General features: G+C 52.7%; 2 protein-coding genes across 3 annotated transcripts; one reads left to right on the top strand and one right to left on the bottom strand.

The window, feature by feature from the left end:
- The first annotated feature begins 250 nt into the window (after positions 1–250).
- On the top strand, positions 251–6,322 carry NAA60 (N-alpha-acetyltransferase 60, NatF catalytic subunit). 2 transcript variants are annotated; one of them, XM_065892835.1, is made up of 5 exons: positions 251–360; positions 2,258–2,387; positions 3,408–3,504; positions 4,757–4,991; positions 6,166–6,322. In XM_065892835.1, exons 1-5 carry the CDS (start codon positions 251–253, stop codon positions 6,320–6,322), a joined length of 729 nt encoding a protein of 242 aa, XP_065748907.1. The 2 variants fall into 2 exon arrangements, with proteins under 2 accessions (XP_065748907.1, XP_065748908.1); XM_065892836.1 differs by lacking the exons at positions 3,408–3,504; positions 4,757–4,991 and having other exon boundaries at positions 6,158–6,322.
- Positions 6,323–10,588: 4,266 nt separating this feature from the next.
- C15H16orf90 (chromosome 15 C16orf90 homolog) lies at positions 10,589–11,960 on the bottom strand. The gene is given in 4 exon segments (XM_065893563.1): positions 10,589–10,658; positions 10,660–10,770; positions 11,147–11,477; positions 11,915–11,960. Coding segments are annotated over 4 exon segments (558 nt in total).
- Positions 11,961–16,895: the final 4,935 nt, after the last annotated feature.

Raw genomic sequence — 16,895 nt, 5'->3', positions numbered from 1 at the left:
AGCAGCGAGGGGACCCTGGGTCCCCATCCTCCCAGGCCTTCCCGATCCTTGGTTTCCTGCCCTGCAGGGACGGTGGGGGTGGGGGCGTGCCTGTGATGCCTAGTGCATGGAGTGTTGTGAGGGGAGGAACACTCCATCAGGGGGACGGTGCGAGCTTTCCCACCTTGCTTGCCTCACAGGTTATATGAGGAGGAGGAGGCGGCAGCGTGGGTGCGGCTGCCTCCTGACACCTCCCTCCCTGCAGGTGTGAATGACAGAGGTGGTGCCATCCAGCTCCCTCAGCGAGGTCAGCCTGCGTCTCCTCTGCCACGATGACATAGACACCGTGAAGCACCTGTGCGGCGACTGGTTCCCCATCGAGTAAGTTGAGCAGTGTCCCCAGCTGTGGCTTGGGGGATGGGGAATGGCGGGGGGGATGTGCGCAGAGCTGCGGGTGCCAAAGCTGAAAGGCTTGCTGTGAAGGCGCCGTGGTGGCCCAGAGTGACCTCGCCTGTCAGGGCCCCGGGCCCTGCTCCCTGACTACCACCAGGCTCTTTGCATCTCATTGTGTTCCTAGAGATCCCCGAAAGGGCTTGACTGAGAATCTTTAGTTACAAAGATGTTCCATGCAGTGCTACTTACAATATTCAGAAAATTGAGAAGCTACTTAAGTATCTTAACAGAAAGGAATTGGTTACATACATCGGGGTATGTGTATGCAAAAGTATAATGTTATTCTGCCGGGGGAAAAAAAACCTGTCCTAGAGGTATATATGTTGACTAGGAGAGTTTTTTTAATGAGATATTAAGTGGAAAAAGCAGACTAGAAAGCAGTATGTACCACAATCCCCCTTTTGTTTAAAAACACATACAAGATAAAAGCTTAGGAGGATATGTACCTCGTAGCAAATGTGTTCGGTAGTTCACGTGGGTGGATGATTAACATCTACAAGTTTGTCTGGTTTTGCTTGTCTGTACTTCCTACATTTTTCTGTAATATGCACATAGAGCTTGTAGTGAGAAAAATAGTGCAGACTTTTAAAAATTAAAAATAAACAAGATCCTGCCAATCATCACATTTCCGTGAGCCTTAGCCTCAGACGTGTTTAACCTGCTGCCGGCAGGAAGGGAGGGATTCCCTTACGTCCCTGATAGGAATGTGAATTGTCACCTTCTGGGGCCACAGGCTAGCGGCGGCTTCATAGGTTAGAAAATAAATGTCATCCCAGCAGTCCCACCGCTGGAAAGTAATCCAGTAAGTCCGAGGTTAGACCCCGCTGAGGGCGACCTGGGGCAGGTAGAGCCTCACCAACCAGAGCCTCTGTGCCTCTGAGGAGCCCGACCTGCTTGCCTCTCCTTGCAGCTTCCTGGGCCTGAGGCCTCAGGTTCCAAAGATGAGGGAGAGAACTTCAGTCCCATCAGACCATGTGGTGGCAGCTCCCCTCCTGGCTGCCGCGCCACCCAGCACTGCTGCGGTCAGAAGGCAGGAGTGTGATGAGGACCAGGAGAGGAGCCTGGGTGATGCTCAGGTTCTATGGAACCTTCCAGTGGGCGGGCGGTGGCCTCTACAGTGCAGACCTGAGTAGAGCACCTCTCTGTGTCGCCAGGAGGGTCTGAGACCCTCCTCCAGCTCTTGGTCTCATGAAAGGCATCCTGGGCTAACCCGCTGTGTCCGTTAGGAAACAAACCCAGACACCCTCCCGACCGAGCCTCCTTGGCTGTGGCTGAGTCTGCCTTTTCATCACTGCATCACTGTTCTTTTCCCTGCTCCCCTCGGACGGCACTTGGTGAGCAGCCCCAGTGACCCTGGATACACCTTGCCCTTGAGGCCCAGTCCCTGAAACTCAAATGCCACTCTGCAGCAAACCTGGCTTTCCCCACACCACTTCCCCCAGTCTTGAAAAAGTCTCACAGAATTCTTGGAAATCACCCAGGTGTCCACGGGCTGCGGGGGTCATCAATCTTAACTCATCCACCTGCCCCCCCCAGGCACTGCTCTCGAGGGGACAGTATCATCAGAGGTTTTCCCCTCTTGTCTCTGTGTCTTGCAAGATTGTTTTCCTATCAAATTTCCAGTCCTGTCTGGAAAGATAACCGCTTTCAGAAGATGATACTCTGAGAGTGATACACTTCGGTGGAGACTGAGCGATGGGCAGACCCCTCGTCAACCCTGAGTGGTGGACAGAGCAGCCTAGGGTCCCCTGTGGTTCAACTCTCTGAAGCACGATGGGGGTTGGACTTGACCTGGCCAGTTCATCTGAGTTTGTCTCCTCTTCAGGTACCCAGACTCATGGTATCGTGATATCACCTCCAACAAGAAGTTCTTTTCCCTCGCCGCAACCTACAGGGGCGCCATCGTGGGAATGATCGTAGCTGAAATAAAAAGTAGGACCAAGATACACAAGGAGGTGAGTGTATGCGGCAATGACTTGGCAGTCCGTGCCTCTGGACAGGACTGTGGGGCCTTGTGACACAGTCACGCTGCCTGCTCTGGTCCTTTCTCTTGGGAGCCCAGACGGCGTGTGAGATTCGTACCTGGTTGGTTTCTTTCTGTGTGTTCGTGACACAGTCGTATATGCATTAAGTAACACGACCACAGGCTTCACAATGACAGCCGTTTTGAAGTAGGGAGGCAGGTAAACGGTACACTGGCCTTTCTGCGGGCTTCGAGTCACGAGAGCAGGAAGGATGCTTACCTCCCTGAGACCGATGACAAGCCCACCTGTGTCCAGGCTAACTGTGGTGTGGAGGGTGGGGCGGGGAGTGGGGAGCTGACCCACTCCCAGCACGTGGGAGCCACTCAGTGAGCAGTGGACGGGACACAAAGGCCAAGTCGCCAAGTGTCCTTTTCAGTGGGGTAGAGAAAACCATACACATGGCAGATCCTTCTAGTTCTTTGTGAGGGAGAAGAACATAAGAACCGTGTGCTGGTCGGATTCATGACACTCCTGGTCCAAAATTGCATCTCCGGAACCAAGAGACCCACGTGGGGCGGTGTGTCACTTGGCCTGGCCTTGGCAGCGGAGGGTGGTGGAGGGCACCACTGTCCACCCTGACCCCCGCCTCCCCCTTTACTGCGAGACCACCTGGGGATGTGTAGGATCCCTAGTTAAAACATTCACACTCTCTTGGGCTGTCTTGTCTCTTGGCGGGTGGACTGTCACGTGCTGAGGGCCCGCTGAGCGGTTCCTTCTTCCCACCATGACTTCACTCATCTGGCATCCCTGACCCTCCTTGTCTGGTCTACCACTCACCCCAAGAGAAGCGATTTTTTTGTGTGCTCTTATATCTGCAGTTTCTCGCAGAAGGGCCCACACCCTCTTGTTTCCATGGGGGTGGAGGTGACCCTCTGTTGTCTTCTGTTCTGTCCCCTACAGTGGGACCGGGGCCTCCACTGCTGACGCAACTGTTTCTGACTTTCTCTTTAGGATGGAGATATTCTAGCCTCCAGCTTCTCTGTTGACACGCAGGTTGCATACATCCTAAGCCTGGGAGTAGTGAAGGAATTCAGAAAGCATGGCATAGGTAAGAGTGGCAGAGCTCATAAACCACCACCACCAACTCACCCACTCCGCCCCGTTCTGACGATTGTCTCTCATAAATACCCCTCAGTCTCTTCTTCCATCCCTGTCCCTCTGTCTGGGGCCAGACCTTCATCCTTCTCCCCTTCCAACAAGACCCATGACCCCACCCACTCCCTTGGCTTTCAGCCTGTCCTCTTTCCATACAACACCAGGTCTTTCTGCCGTGGCCTCTTTCCCAAATCTGACAAGATCAGATTAATAACCGCTCCCGAATGTCCTCATTTGGGAATAGGCACCCCTTATCGTGCCTCTCACCACACACACAGCTTATGTCTGATCCCAAGATATATATTTTTTTAATAACTTTATTGGAGTATGATTGCTTTACAATGTTGTGTTAATTTCTATCGTACAACAAAGTGAATCAGCTATAAGTATACATATATCCCCATATCCCATCCTTCTTGAGCCTCCCTCCCATCCTCCCTATCCCACCCCTCTAGGTGGTCACAAAGCATCGAGCTGATCTCCCTGTGCTATGCAGCAGCTTCCCACTAGCCATCCATTTTACACTTGGTAGTGTATATATGTCAGTGCTACTCTCTCACTTCGTCCCAGCTTCCCCTTCCCCGCTGTGTCCTCAAGTCCATTCTCTACGTCTGTGTCTTTATTCCTGCTCTGCCACTAGGTTCATCAGTACCATTTTTCTAGATTCCATATATGTGCTTTAGCATATACGGTATTCATTTTTCTCTTTCTGACTTACTTCACTCTGTGTGACAGAGACCCAAGGTATTCTTGATTAAGAGTAGAAAACATAATTGAAAAATAGTGCTAGCCACCATTTATTGGGTGCCCGCCACACCTGGGGTGCCGGGCTGCCCGCATGACTCCAAATTCCCATCCCACTCAGCCACACAGCCAGTGAGTGGCAGAGTCTTCATTTGTGTCCGTTCCACATTTTCCTGGGCTCAGGTTTACACTTCATTGTCTAAAAAGATCAGTGAGTCTCTGTTGTGGGTTCAGCCCCTGGGAGGGAACTAGCAGGCTGGCATCTGCGGTTCCGGATGCCTGAGGGCCTCAGGTGACAAGCCCCATCGAGCCATGAGATGTTAGGGACTTCTATAGTGGTTGGTTATGGGAGGTCGGTCTTCGGTCCAAAAGCAGAGAGATCTGTAGAGACCTCTGCAAAGATGACTTCCTTGTCTGCCTCACACTTCCTTCCCACTTGCCCTGCGCCTCTTCCTCCGCAGGTTCCCTATTACTTGAGAGTTTAAAAGATCACATATCAACCACCGCCCAGGACCACTGCAAAGCCATCTACCTGCACGTCCTCACTACCAACAATACGGCTATAAACTTCTACGAAAACAGAGACTTCAAGCAGCATCACTATCTCCCCTATTACTATTCCATCCGAGGGGTCCTCAAAGATGGCTTCACCTATGTCCTCTACATCAACGGTGGCCACCCTCCCTGGACCATCCTATATCCTTTCTCTTTCAGGGGTGAGGTATTGTGGCTTCTTAGCAGGGCCCGTGTGCCAGCTGGAGCTGTGGTTGCCTTCACATGGCATCCACAAGGCCAAGCTCATGGGACCAGATATTGTTGTGGGCAGGTCTGGCTGGTACATCTTGGGAAATGACAGCTTGGGTGTGGACGTTGGGAAAGCAGGCCAGCTCTGGCACTCGGCGCTCACTGGACGTTAGACTGGTGTGAGGGGAGGGTGTTCAGCCTCCTGGCCTAAGATCCATCCATCCATCAAGTATCGAATGAGAGCCTCCTGTTCCCCCAGGTGCGTGGGGGATACAACAGTGAACGAAACAGCCAGAAGCCCCGGCTCTCATGGGGCTGTGTGCTGGTGGGGGAGAAGCCAAGCAAGTGAGGTGAAACGAACTGTTTGCTGTTTTTTTTTGTTTGTTTGTTTTGTTTGTTTTGTTTTGTTTTTTGTTTCTTTTTTGTTGTTTTTTTGTTTGTTTGCTGTTTTTGAACATTTGGGTTCAAACCTTCTTTGCTGGGTGCGTGACCCAGAGGTGTGTCCCTGCCCTGCTCCCTCCTCTTTAACTCTCTCTGGCCTTGACATGTTCGGTGGAGGCCAGGAGACTTCCTGATAGTCATAGGGTGTGAATCCCAAAATACTGTGTGTATGTGAGAGAGAGAAGTTAAATTAATGAGTCCAGGATTTATCCATTTCACAGGGAAATAAACAAGAAAGACAAGGACGGCCCAAAAGCCTGCAGGCCTAGCTCCTGTGAAGATGGGTCTCTATGGGTGTCCACGGGGTCAGGACTGCTGACCCCTCCTCCTCACAGGGACAGGGCCCTGCCAGTCTGAGGACTGAGCGTAGGGGAGAACTAGGAACACTTGCTCTTCCAGATCCCTCCCCCAGCACCCAGTCCTGTCCAGCCTTAGTCTGGGTGTCCAGGTGCCTGGGGCCTCACCCAGAAGGTCCCTTGTACCCAGGCTCTGCCCCGCATTAGTTTGTGCAGCAGAGCCCCCTCCATCTGATGAGGCTTTCCAGCCCTGCAGAGGCTGAGCAGGCTCTTGGCCTCCTGCAAGAGTGGCGTGCTGTCTGCATGCGGCCCCCATGGTCACCGTGCTGACAGTGCCACCCTGGGGCAGTTGGGCAGGCGAGTCGGAATCTTCCTTAACAGAGCTGCACGGACTACATCCAGCACCTGGGCTCTGCGCTAGCAAACCTGAGCCCCTGTTCCATCCCACACAGGATCTACCGCCAGGCCCACAGCCTGCTCTGCAGCTTCCTGCCATGGTCAAGCATCTCCACCAAGGGCGGCATCGAGTACAGCCGGACCATGTGACGCCAGCCAGGCAGTCTCTGCCAGGCCCCACCCCTTGGCACCCTGTGGAAACCACCTTCCCAGCCATCTGACTTCTGCTGTCCTCTGCAGAGGAGCCAGTGGGCACCTGCTGGGCCCGTCGGCCTGCCCCACCTGCAGGCCCGGTGCTACGTGGGCTCGGGAGAAGAGAGTCAAGGGGCGTGCCCGGTCTCCCCCAGGTACACCAGAGCAGGGGGTGCAGAAAGGGGAGCAGAGCCCAGTGGGCTGATGGTTGGGGAGATGGAGGCGGTGCTTTCAGCAATGAAAACAGGAGGCCCTGGATGGGCATCTGCTGCTCAGGGTGCTGGGAAGCATGGCCAGGGGCCAAGATAGTTCCCGAACGTCTCTCAGAAACTTCAGGAGGGAAAGCAGAGCTCTTGACCTGGCCAGAGCTTGGCCTGAACTACCTGAACTACTGAACTACTTTTTAATGCATTCAAATGGTTCAAAAATTGAAAAGTTACTAAAAGATCAAGCCCCTTCTACTCCTGTCCCCAGACACTCAGCTTCCCCTTCCCAGGGGTTATCAGTGCCGCCATGTCCCTGGTGGTGCTTCACTGTAGATGGCAGCGGCCTTGCCCTGTGGTGGGCACCTAGATGAGAGCTCTGCTTAGACACAGCTGCTTCTGAGCACCGTGGGGAGCTGGTCTCCCAGACCTCAGGGAATGGCGCCATGGGGACTCCAAGGTCTACCCCTTGTGCATGGACACGGCCCAGAGCGGATTGTGATGTGGGCCAAGCCCAGGCGGCAGGGCTCCGTGGCCTCCTGGGCTGGCACCCCCGTCGGTACTGTGGTTTGTGCTGGGACCGAGGCGAGCCAGTGGTCACTGGAAGGGACTCTGGACCTGGAGGAGGGCTTACACTTCAGGAGCGCCAGGGACCCAGCTTTGGGCTCCTAGGCCGGGCCCCTGGGGAGGGGAGGGAAGCAGAGCGTTTCTGCTGAAGCCTTCACCCCTGCTCCCCTCTTGTGTATCCCACAGGCTCCTCCAGCCCTCCTTCCCAATCTGGAAGCCTTCACTTCTGCTGAGCCCTGGCCGGGCCCCCGCATGTGCTCCAGCCCCACGGGCACCTAGGGGTGGCAGCGTTCACTGTGGTCTGTTTCTTCTGCTGCCCTGGGAGCAAGGGCATGGGAAAGGGCTTCCTTCCCCACGCCCCTCACCGGCCTCTTCCCCTCCGCTGTGTGATCCTTCCAGCTCCTTCCTGCAAAGTCGGAATAAACTTCTGGGAGGGAGGAACCCAAGTGTTATGGACAGACTTGACCCTAAAGACACAGGAGCCTCTGAACAATGAGGGGTCAAAATAACGGGAAGGCCAGCCCCTGGTCCAGAACCAGCACCCAGAAGCCCGGAGGGGCGGGGAGCAGCTCCGGTCTCTCCACCCAGGGCTGACCCTTGCTGGGCACAGCTGGGGAGGCTTCTCACCCACACACTGAGCTCTGTGGCTTTGCTCCCCACATGTGCGGACGGATAACGAGACAGGTGCCCACATTCCCCACTAGGAGGCTGAGTCCTCCCACAGCCTCTTCCCATGGGCTGCTTCATTCTGTCCCGAGCGATTGGAACCACCTGTCAGATGGTGGATGTGCCATTCAGCTGAGCTGCTGCAGGGAGCCGGGCTGAGGACAGGCACCACTGAGGGCCTGGGGGTCCTCTCCCCACAACCCCCCAGCCCCATGAGCAGCAGCTCTGAGGCCTGGCCAGGTGCAGACAGGACAAAGCTGAGCACCGCAATGACCAAGTGAGACCCGGCCTTTGGGGCTGGGGACAGTACGTGCCTTGTGGTCCCTCCACCTCTGGGGCAGAGACAGTGCCTGGAAGTGTGCGCGTGGACGGCACGTGCTTCTGGCACCCCTTCTGCCAGGGCCCCTAGAGCTTCTTGCTGCCTGGCCTGCCCCTCCAGAGCAGAGGGGATGGGGCAGAGTCTCACGCCGGACAAGAGCAGGAGACGGGAAACCCCAGGTGGGGGCTCCGTGACCGTGTCCTTCCCTCCCTCAGAACTTCCTGGCCCGGGGCTCCTGCGGCCTCACCGGTGGATCCTGGGCAGGAAAGGCACTCCATCTCCCCCCACTCCCCACCTCCATGCTGACGTTGGTTTCATGCTGAGGCCCAGCTGGGTGTCCTCTCTAATCTGAATCAACGATGATCATGTGATTTTTATTTCTGCCCCTCAGGGTAAGGGAAGAGTCTTCCAGAAGGTTCTACTTTGTACATTCGTAATTGAGCTCAGAGGCTTTGCCCTGCCCCTCCCTCCCCCACCTCCTTATCACTGAAGTGTCCAGCCCAGTGTTGAACAGATTATAGTGTTTTGTCTTACTACAAACAAATAAATAGACTTTAATTGGTCACATCCTGTCTTTGCAGGCCCTGCGCCTGTGGACCCGCCCCGTGGCTGAGGGTGGCCCAGGAGCTGCTTGTCCCCTGGCAAGTCCCAAGGACGCCTTCCAGCTCAAAGGGCGATTGTTTTTTATGATCATAATTGTACCTTGCCCTGCCAAGGAATACAGCCCTGGAAGAGGTTCTAGAGCTGGTGAAAGTGCAGTGGTCAGGCAGGGGCCCTGCCCAGGGCACCCCACCACAGGAGCCTTAGGCGGGAGGGGGTGGGGGGCAGCAGGTCCCAGCCCCTGGCTGGGCCAAGAGGGGGATCAGGTCCTTCTACCAACTTCTTGGAGCCTCTGGCAACCCTGGCGGCAGGAGGTCGTGCCTGTCACCCTCTTAGACAAATGACTGGTTGAGGGGCTGGGAGTAGCTCAAGAGCCACACAGCTGTGAACGGTGGGCTTGAGACCCCAGCCCAGGTGTGGACCCCTCCAAAGCGTGGGTGCACTGCTCCCTGAGGGCTGGGCCTCCCCCTGATGGCCCTCCCTATGGGACAGGGCCTGAGGCTGGTGGCCCGGACTAGGAGCTGCCACCACCCAGGGCTGCATGCACACGTACAACAACCTGAAAAGCACCCAGGGACCAAGGTTTCCAGAATCTGCTGTACCAGGGTACAGGGGAAGGGCAGGGGCCTGTGGGAGCTTTCCCCATGTCTGGAAGGAGCCCAGCTGTCCTGGTGTCCAGAATGTCCTTGACACTATCATGTGTGGTCTGACAGAAGCCTGTGAGAGGGGTAGGTCAGCCCTTGCCTGACCCAGGCTGCCAGGACAGGAAATCAGCCAAATGGTGAGGGTCACTGAGGCAAACCCAGGTTCTCCCATCTGTCCCCACAGGCTGAGGCCCAGTGATGTAGAGCAGGGGGTCTCATCCCAAGAGATTCTGCCCCCCAGGGGACCTCAGACTCTCCAGAGATGTTTTTCGTTACCACACTGGGCGGAGGGCACTACTGGAATCTAGTGAGTGGAGGCCAGGGCGCTGCTAAACATCCTGCAACTCACAGAACAGCCCCCGAAACAAAGAATGGCATAGCCCCAAATGTCAACAGGGCTGAGGTTAAGACCTCCTGATACAGAGGAGCCCATGCCTGGTTGCCTGGAGTCTAGCCCAGCTGGGAGAAGGGCTGTGCTCATTCTGCCTGGAGGGTCAGGGCAGCCAGGGGTCCCCAGGGAGGGTGAACTCAACCAAGGCCTCAATGAGGGGCGGCATGGGGTCAGGGCCAATGTCTCTGCCCAGGTTGCTCTCCTCCCGACACCCTCCCTAAACTTGGCCTAACTTTCTCTGTCCTCTGCCCTCTCCACCCAGAACACCAAGCCCTGCTCTTAGGCCTGCTGAGACCCTGCCCACCCAGGAAGCCTGCCCAGAGTCCCGCCCAGAGGAGGACGGCTCCCTCCTCAACTAAGGGTGGGAGCACCTCGGATTCCCCCAGGATCGACATGGAACTCTGCTCTCAGAACACAGGTGCCGAGGGACCATTTCTGTGGCTGAATTGGCCTGATGACAGACAGACCCAGGGGCAGAAGGTGCAGGCCTTGGCTTTTATTGAGATTAGACCTGTAGGCTCCCTGGCCTCTTGGGAGCCCAACTCTCCACTCCGCCCAGCCTCCCAGGTACAAGTGGCTGACTTGAGTTGGAGCAGGCTGCAAGGGTACGCCCAGGCTTCTTTCTGTCCCTCCCGCAGGACCTCCTCATCCTTCCACCCTCGAGTTTTCCCAAGGCTGGCCTAGGCTCTGGTGCTGGGCAGCTGCCCAGGCATCTCGGTGTGGGGATGCTACTGGTGGGGGCTGAGCCCTTCTGCCTGGACCTGTGTCCTCCTCCTGGGCCATCCTTTCCCCTCCTGTCCTGAGCTGGGAGAACCAGCCCTGGCACTTGGATCCCTATGGCCTCTCCAGAGCCCCAGAGTGAGTTCTCTTGCTCAAGGGACATGTGGATTCCTCTGAGGCCCACCCAGGATCTCTTAGGCCTGAGCCCCAAGCCTTCAGGGGCACCGGGCTGGGAGGGGGCACCCTTGGCTGGGTACATGCTGGAACTGGAAGCTGAGGAAAGCGGGGGTAGAGGAGTCACTTGGAGGGACCTGGGGGAGGCTGCCAGCCCATCCTATGACCCCCGTGAACCTGGCATCCTTCAAAACCAGAGGGGAGGGGGCAGTTCTCCTTAAAACCTGGGAGGGGAGGAGGAAGAGGGAAACACGTTTCAAACTGAAAGGACCCTTCTCTAACACGAACCCCTCATTTTACAAATGGGGAAACAGACCTGGCCAGCGGGGGAGAGCAGGCCAAGGTCCCTCATCAAATGTAGAGCTGGGACAGGTACCCAGGAGGATTGGGAGTGGAGAGGGGCCACCTGGGTCCATCTGAGTGCCCAGCCCAACCCTGCCCGGGGTCTTCCCCTCCTGTCCTCAGCCCTGCATCACCTGGACAGGTGCTCACCTGTATTTCCCAGGCTGTCGAGCTTCCAGAAGGGCTGAGTGGTGACTGTTACCTGGTCCCAGAGCCCCCTGTGGTAAGTCCAGGGGCAAGACTGTGCCCTCGGGTTGTGGGAGGCAGCCCCCAGCCATGAGCTGGCTCAGCCAATGGCTTTCACACTGGCCGGCAGAATGCATGTGGCCTGGCAGGTAGAGAGCCAGGCCCCAGAGGTGGTGCAAGTTCTTGGGCTTGCTTCCCTGGGCACTGGGGCACTGCTGCTGCTGGGCCCCCAGCCCCCCCACATAGATATTGGGTGGCATGTTGGGGTGACTGGTGCGTCCTCGGGCCCAGCTCACTGCATCTGTGGAGGGGAGAGCAGGAGATTGGTGGCTGGTGGGCCACAGCGGCTGTGAGGGGACAGTGTAGTCACATGCTTATGTGATGGGCTCCACCCCTGGCCTGCGGAGCCTCAGCTTACCTGTCTGTCAGATGGGCTCCGCCCCCTGTCTCCCACCTCCCTCACCCAACAAAGCACTCCTTCTCCCTCCCAACCAACAGGGAGGGCTGAGAAGCCTGAGTCTTGGCACCAAGATCTCTTTCAGGACTGCAGGCTCTTTCTGCCACCCCTTTTTGCCCCCTACCCTAGAGAGAGCATTCTGGTGCCCAGGGTCACATGGCCTGGACTGGTGGCCATTCCCCTCTCCCAAGCTTGCATGTCCCTGAGGCCACCCTGGTGGCTTTGGGCCCAGGTCAGGACGGGGGGCCTCTCTCCTGCCACTCCTCCCCACAGCCTGGCACCTTCTCTTATGTGCAGCTGAGAGAACGCACAGACCAAGGCTTCCATGGAGGGCCAGCCAGGTGGGGGAGGGGCAGCCGGGTCTCCTGTGCAGCAGGGCTGTGCTCTCCCCTGCCTAGGGGATGGATCTGCAGGTCTCCCTTGGCAACCAGCTCTGTGATGTCACAGGGAAGACTTACAGGTTTCCCAGATCCCTGAGTTTGGGAGAGGATGATGCTCAAGGGCAGGGGCAGGGTAGGAGGAGGACAAGGGAAGGGGGAAGAACCTTAGGGGAGGTCCCTGGTCCCTCTGGCTTGGGACAGGCCTGCCAAACATTCAGCTCTTGCAGGCTGAGGAGTCACTCCCAGGGGTAACTGCTTGGGATATCAGTTTCCTAATCCATGGATGGAAAATGAAGGTTTAGGGATGCAGACTTGGTGAGATCTGGGTCAGTGCTTTGAGCATGCTGAGAAGGTGGTATTGGGTGACTGGATAGGTCCCTTAATTTTTCTGTCTATTTTCCCATAAGTAGATGATGTGGTACTGTGGGATCACACCAAGAGTAAGGAAGGATTTGGAGGAACTGGAACTCGTATGTTGCTGGGGGAATGTAAAATGGTACCCCAATTTGGGAAACACTTTCTTAAAAAGTTAAACCTTCAATTCTCTCTATTCACAGATGACATGATCTTATACAGAGAAAAAAATTAATTCACACGAAAAAAAACTATTTGAGCTAATAAAACTATTGGAGCTAATAAGATTCAGCAAAGTCTCAGGATACAAGATCAACACGCAAAATTAACTGTATTTCTATACAGTAGCAAAGAGCAAAAAAAATAAAACAGGAATAAAATTAACCATGGAGGTACAAGACAACACTGAAAACTAGAAAACATTGCTGGGAAAAAAAACTTAAATAAATGGAAAAAGATCCTGTTCATGGTTTGAAGACTTAATATTGTTAAGACAACAGTCCTTCCCAAAGTGATCTATAGATTCAATGCAATTCTTATCAAAATCTCAATGGCCTTGTAGGCAGAAACAGGAAAACTGATCCTAAAATTCATGTGGAATTACAAGGGAGCCCAAAAGCCAAAAACAATCTTAAAAAGTTTGAAACTCAAGATTTCTGATTTCAAAACTTATTGCATACAATGCTACAGTAACCATAACTGTGGAACTGGTATAAGGCTAGACATCCAGACTAATGGAATAGAATAGAGAGCCCAGAATAATTTCATACATCTCTGGACAATTTATTTTCAACAGATCGCCAAGACTATTCCATAGGGAAAATAATAGTCTCTTCAACAAATGGTGCTGGGACAACTAGATGTTCAAAAGATACAAATGAAGAATGAAGCTGGACCCCTACCTCACACCATATACAAAAATTAACTCAAAGAAAACTCTTTGAAGAAATCCTCATCACCATGGATTTGGTAATGGATTCTTAGATATGACAACAAAAGCACAAGCAACAAAAGAAAAAATAGGTAAATTGGACTTCATAAAAGTTGAAAACTTTTGTGTTGCAAAAGACAGTGTCAAGAAGTGAAAAGACAGCCTACAGAATGAGAGAAAACATTTGCAAATCATATATCTGATTAGAGTGTAGTATCTAGAACACATAAAGAGCTCTTACAAGTCAACAACAAAAAGACAAACAACCCAATTTAAAAATGGGTGAAGAACTTGAATAGATATTTCCCCAGAGAAGATATACAAAGAGTCAACAAGCACATGAAAACATGTTCAACATATTTAGTCATTAGAGAAATGCAAATTTAACCCACAGTGAGGGACTTCCCTGGTGGCGCAGTGGTTAAGAATCTGCCTGCCAATGCGGGGGACACAGGTTCAAGCCCTCGTCCAGGAGGATCCCACATGCCGTGGAGCAACTAGGCCTGTGCGCCACAACTACTGAGCCTGCACTCTGGAGCCCGCGAACCACAACTGCTGAGCCCAAGTGCCACAACTACTGAGACCCACCCGCCTAGAGCCTGTGCTGCATGACAAAGATAAGCCACTGTAATGAGGGGCCCATGCACTACAACAAAGAGCAGCCCCCACTCGCCACAACTAGAGAAAGCCTGTGTGTAGCAACGAAGACCCAATGCAGCCAAAAATAAATAAATATTTTTAAAAATTATAAAAAGTAAACCACAGTGAGACACTACTTCTCACACATGAGGCTGGCTATAATTTAAAAAACCAACCAACCAAACAAACAACCCCCCAGAAGATGAGTGTTAATGAGGATGTAGAGAAATTGAAACCTGCTTATACTGCTGGTGGGAATGGAAAATGGTGCAGCCACTAGGGAGAACAGCTTGGCAGTTCCTCAACAAGTTAAACATAGAACTACCATATGACCTAGCAATTTCACTCCTAGGTATATACCCAAAAGAGTTGAAAACAGGGCTTCCCTGGTGGCGCAGTGGTTGAGAGTTTGCCTGCCGATGCAGGGTACGCGGGTTCATGCCCCGGTCCAGGAAGATCCCACATGCCGTGGAGCGGCTAGGCCCGTGAGCCATGGCTGCTGAGCCTGCGTGTCTGGAGCCTGTGGTCCGCAACGGGAGAGGCCACAACAGTGAGAGGCCCGCGTACCGCAAAAAAAAAAAAAAAAAAAAAAAAAAAAGAGTTGAAAACAGGTATTTAAATAAATACTTGTACACAAATATTTATAACAGCATTATTTATAGTAACCAAAGAATAGAAACAACCCAGAAGTCCATCAGCTAATGGATGGATAAACAAATTGTAGTCTGTCCATACAGGGAAATATTATTCAGCTGTAAAAATAATGAAGTACTGATACACAGGGCAACATGGATGAACCTCAGAAACATAATGCTCAGTGGTAGAAGCCAGATGCAGAATGCCACATATTTTATGATTCTGTTTATACGAAATATGCAGAATGAATAAATCCAAAGTGACAGAAAGCAGGTTAGTGATTACCAGGGGTTATGGGGAAGGAGAAATGAGGAGAGACTGCTTAGTTGGTGTGACATTTCTTCTGGGGGTGATTAAAATATTTTGGAACTAAATAGAGATGGTGGTTGAACATTTCAAATGTATTTAATGCTACCGAATTGTACACTTATAAGGGCAAATTTTATGTTATGTATATTTTATCACAATAAAAATAAGTAAATGACCAGCACCACTTAAAACTATCAAGGTCATCAAAAACAAGGAAAGTTTGAGAAACTATCACAGTCTAGAGAAACCTAAGAAGACATGATGACTAAATGTAATGCTGTGTCCTGAATCAAATCATAGAACAGGAAAAGGACAGTAGGTTAGAAATGAGGAAATCTGAACTTTAGTTAATAATAATGTATCAGTATTGGTTCATCAGGCAAATGCACCATACTAATGTAAGATGTTTAACAATGGCGGGGGTGAGGGAGAGATGGAATATACAGGAACTCTGTACTATCTTTGAAACTCCTTTGAAAGTCTAAAACTGTTCTAAAATCAAAAGTCCATTGAAGGGCTTCCCTGGTGGCACAGTGGTTAAGAATCTGCCTGCCAATGCAGGGGACACGGGTTCGAGCCCTGACCTGGGAAGATCCCACATGCTGCGGAGCTGCTAAGCCTGTGTGCCACAACTACTGAGCCTGCGCCCTAGAGCCCGCAAGCCACAACTACTGAAGCCCACGCGCCTACGGCCTGTCCTCCGCAACAAGAGAAGCCACTGCAATGAGAAGCCCGCGCACCACAACAAAGAGTAGCCCTTACTCGCCGCAACTAGAGAAAACCCGCGTGCTGCAATGAAGACCCAACGCAGCCAAAAATAAATAAAATTAATTTATTTTTTAAAAAAATTATCGAAGGGCTTCCCTGGTGGCGCAGTGGTTGAGAGTCCGCCTGCCGATGCAGGGGACACGGGTTCGTGCCCTGGTCCAGGAGGATCCCACATGCCGCGGAGCGGCTGGGCCCGTGAGCCATGGCCGCTGAGCCTGCACGTCCGGAGCCTGTGCTCCGCAATGGGAGAGGCCACAACGGCGAGAGCCCTGCGTACAGCAAAAAAAAAAAAAAAAATTATTGAAAAAGAAAAAAAGTTAAACACTCACTTGCCTTATGACTCTATGTCATTCATAGGTATTTATTCAAGAGAAAAGAAAGCATATGTGTCTTTATAAGGATTTCTACATGAATGTTCATACCAGCTTTATTTGTACTAGCCCCAAACTGGAAATGCCCAGAACAGGTGATGTGTAAATAAACTGTGGTGTATCCATACAATGGATATACAACTCAGCAGTAAAAAGGGATGAATTACCGATACAGGCTACGACCTGGATGAGTCTCAAAATAATTATGCCAAGTAAAAGATGCCAGACAAAAAGGAGAATATGTTGTGTGATCCCATTTATATAAAACCTGAGAAATACACCCGTGTACAGTGACAGAAAGCAGAGGAATGGTTGCCTGGGGTAGAGGGAGTGGCAGGAGGTAGACATTACAAAGGGGTGGGACACAGGAAAACAGGTGGCAGATGTGTTCTCTGTCTTGATAGTTGGGATGGTTTCTTGCATGTATACACTTGTCAAAGCTTATTAAATTGCACACTTTAAATACGTGCATTTTATCTTATGTTAAAAAGCTGTTAAAAAATGTAAAAACCGAGGGAGGAGGCTCGGTGCTCCCTCCATGCCCTGCCAGCTACAGTGGTTGTCAAGTGCTGTCTGCCCATCACAGCCTCCACTGTGTGTGTCAGGCATCACAACCTCCACTGTGACATTGAAGAATCTAAGTCCCCCAGAGGTTGAGTAACTTCCCAAGGTCACAAAGCTGACTGCTTTAGAGGCTGCACTAGGTGCCCTGTGCACACCAGTTTGCCCTAACTTACACCAGATCTGGTGGACTTCAGGCAGCCTGTTGTGTCAGCTCTGAACTGGGCATCACAGCCAGCACAGAGCATGGGAGGAGGGCAGGGGACGTGGCCTTTCCTGAAAGACCTTTCACTTCCTTAGGGTGAGGCATTGT

Source organism: Phocoena phocoena, chromosome 15 (assembly GCF_963924675.1).
Source record: "Phocoena phocoena chromosome 15, mPhoPho1.1, whole genome shotgun sequence".
NCBI classification, from domain to species: Eukaryota; Metazoa; Chordata; class Mammalia; order Artiodactyla; family Phocoenidae; genus Phocoena; species Phocoena phocoena.
The sequence above is the reverse complement of the archived record's forward strand: the minus strand, read 5'-3'. Positions and strand labels throughout refer to the sequence as shown.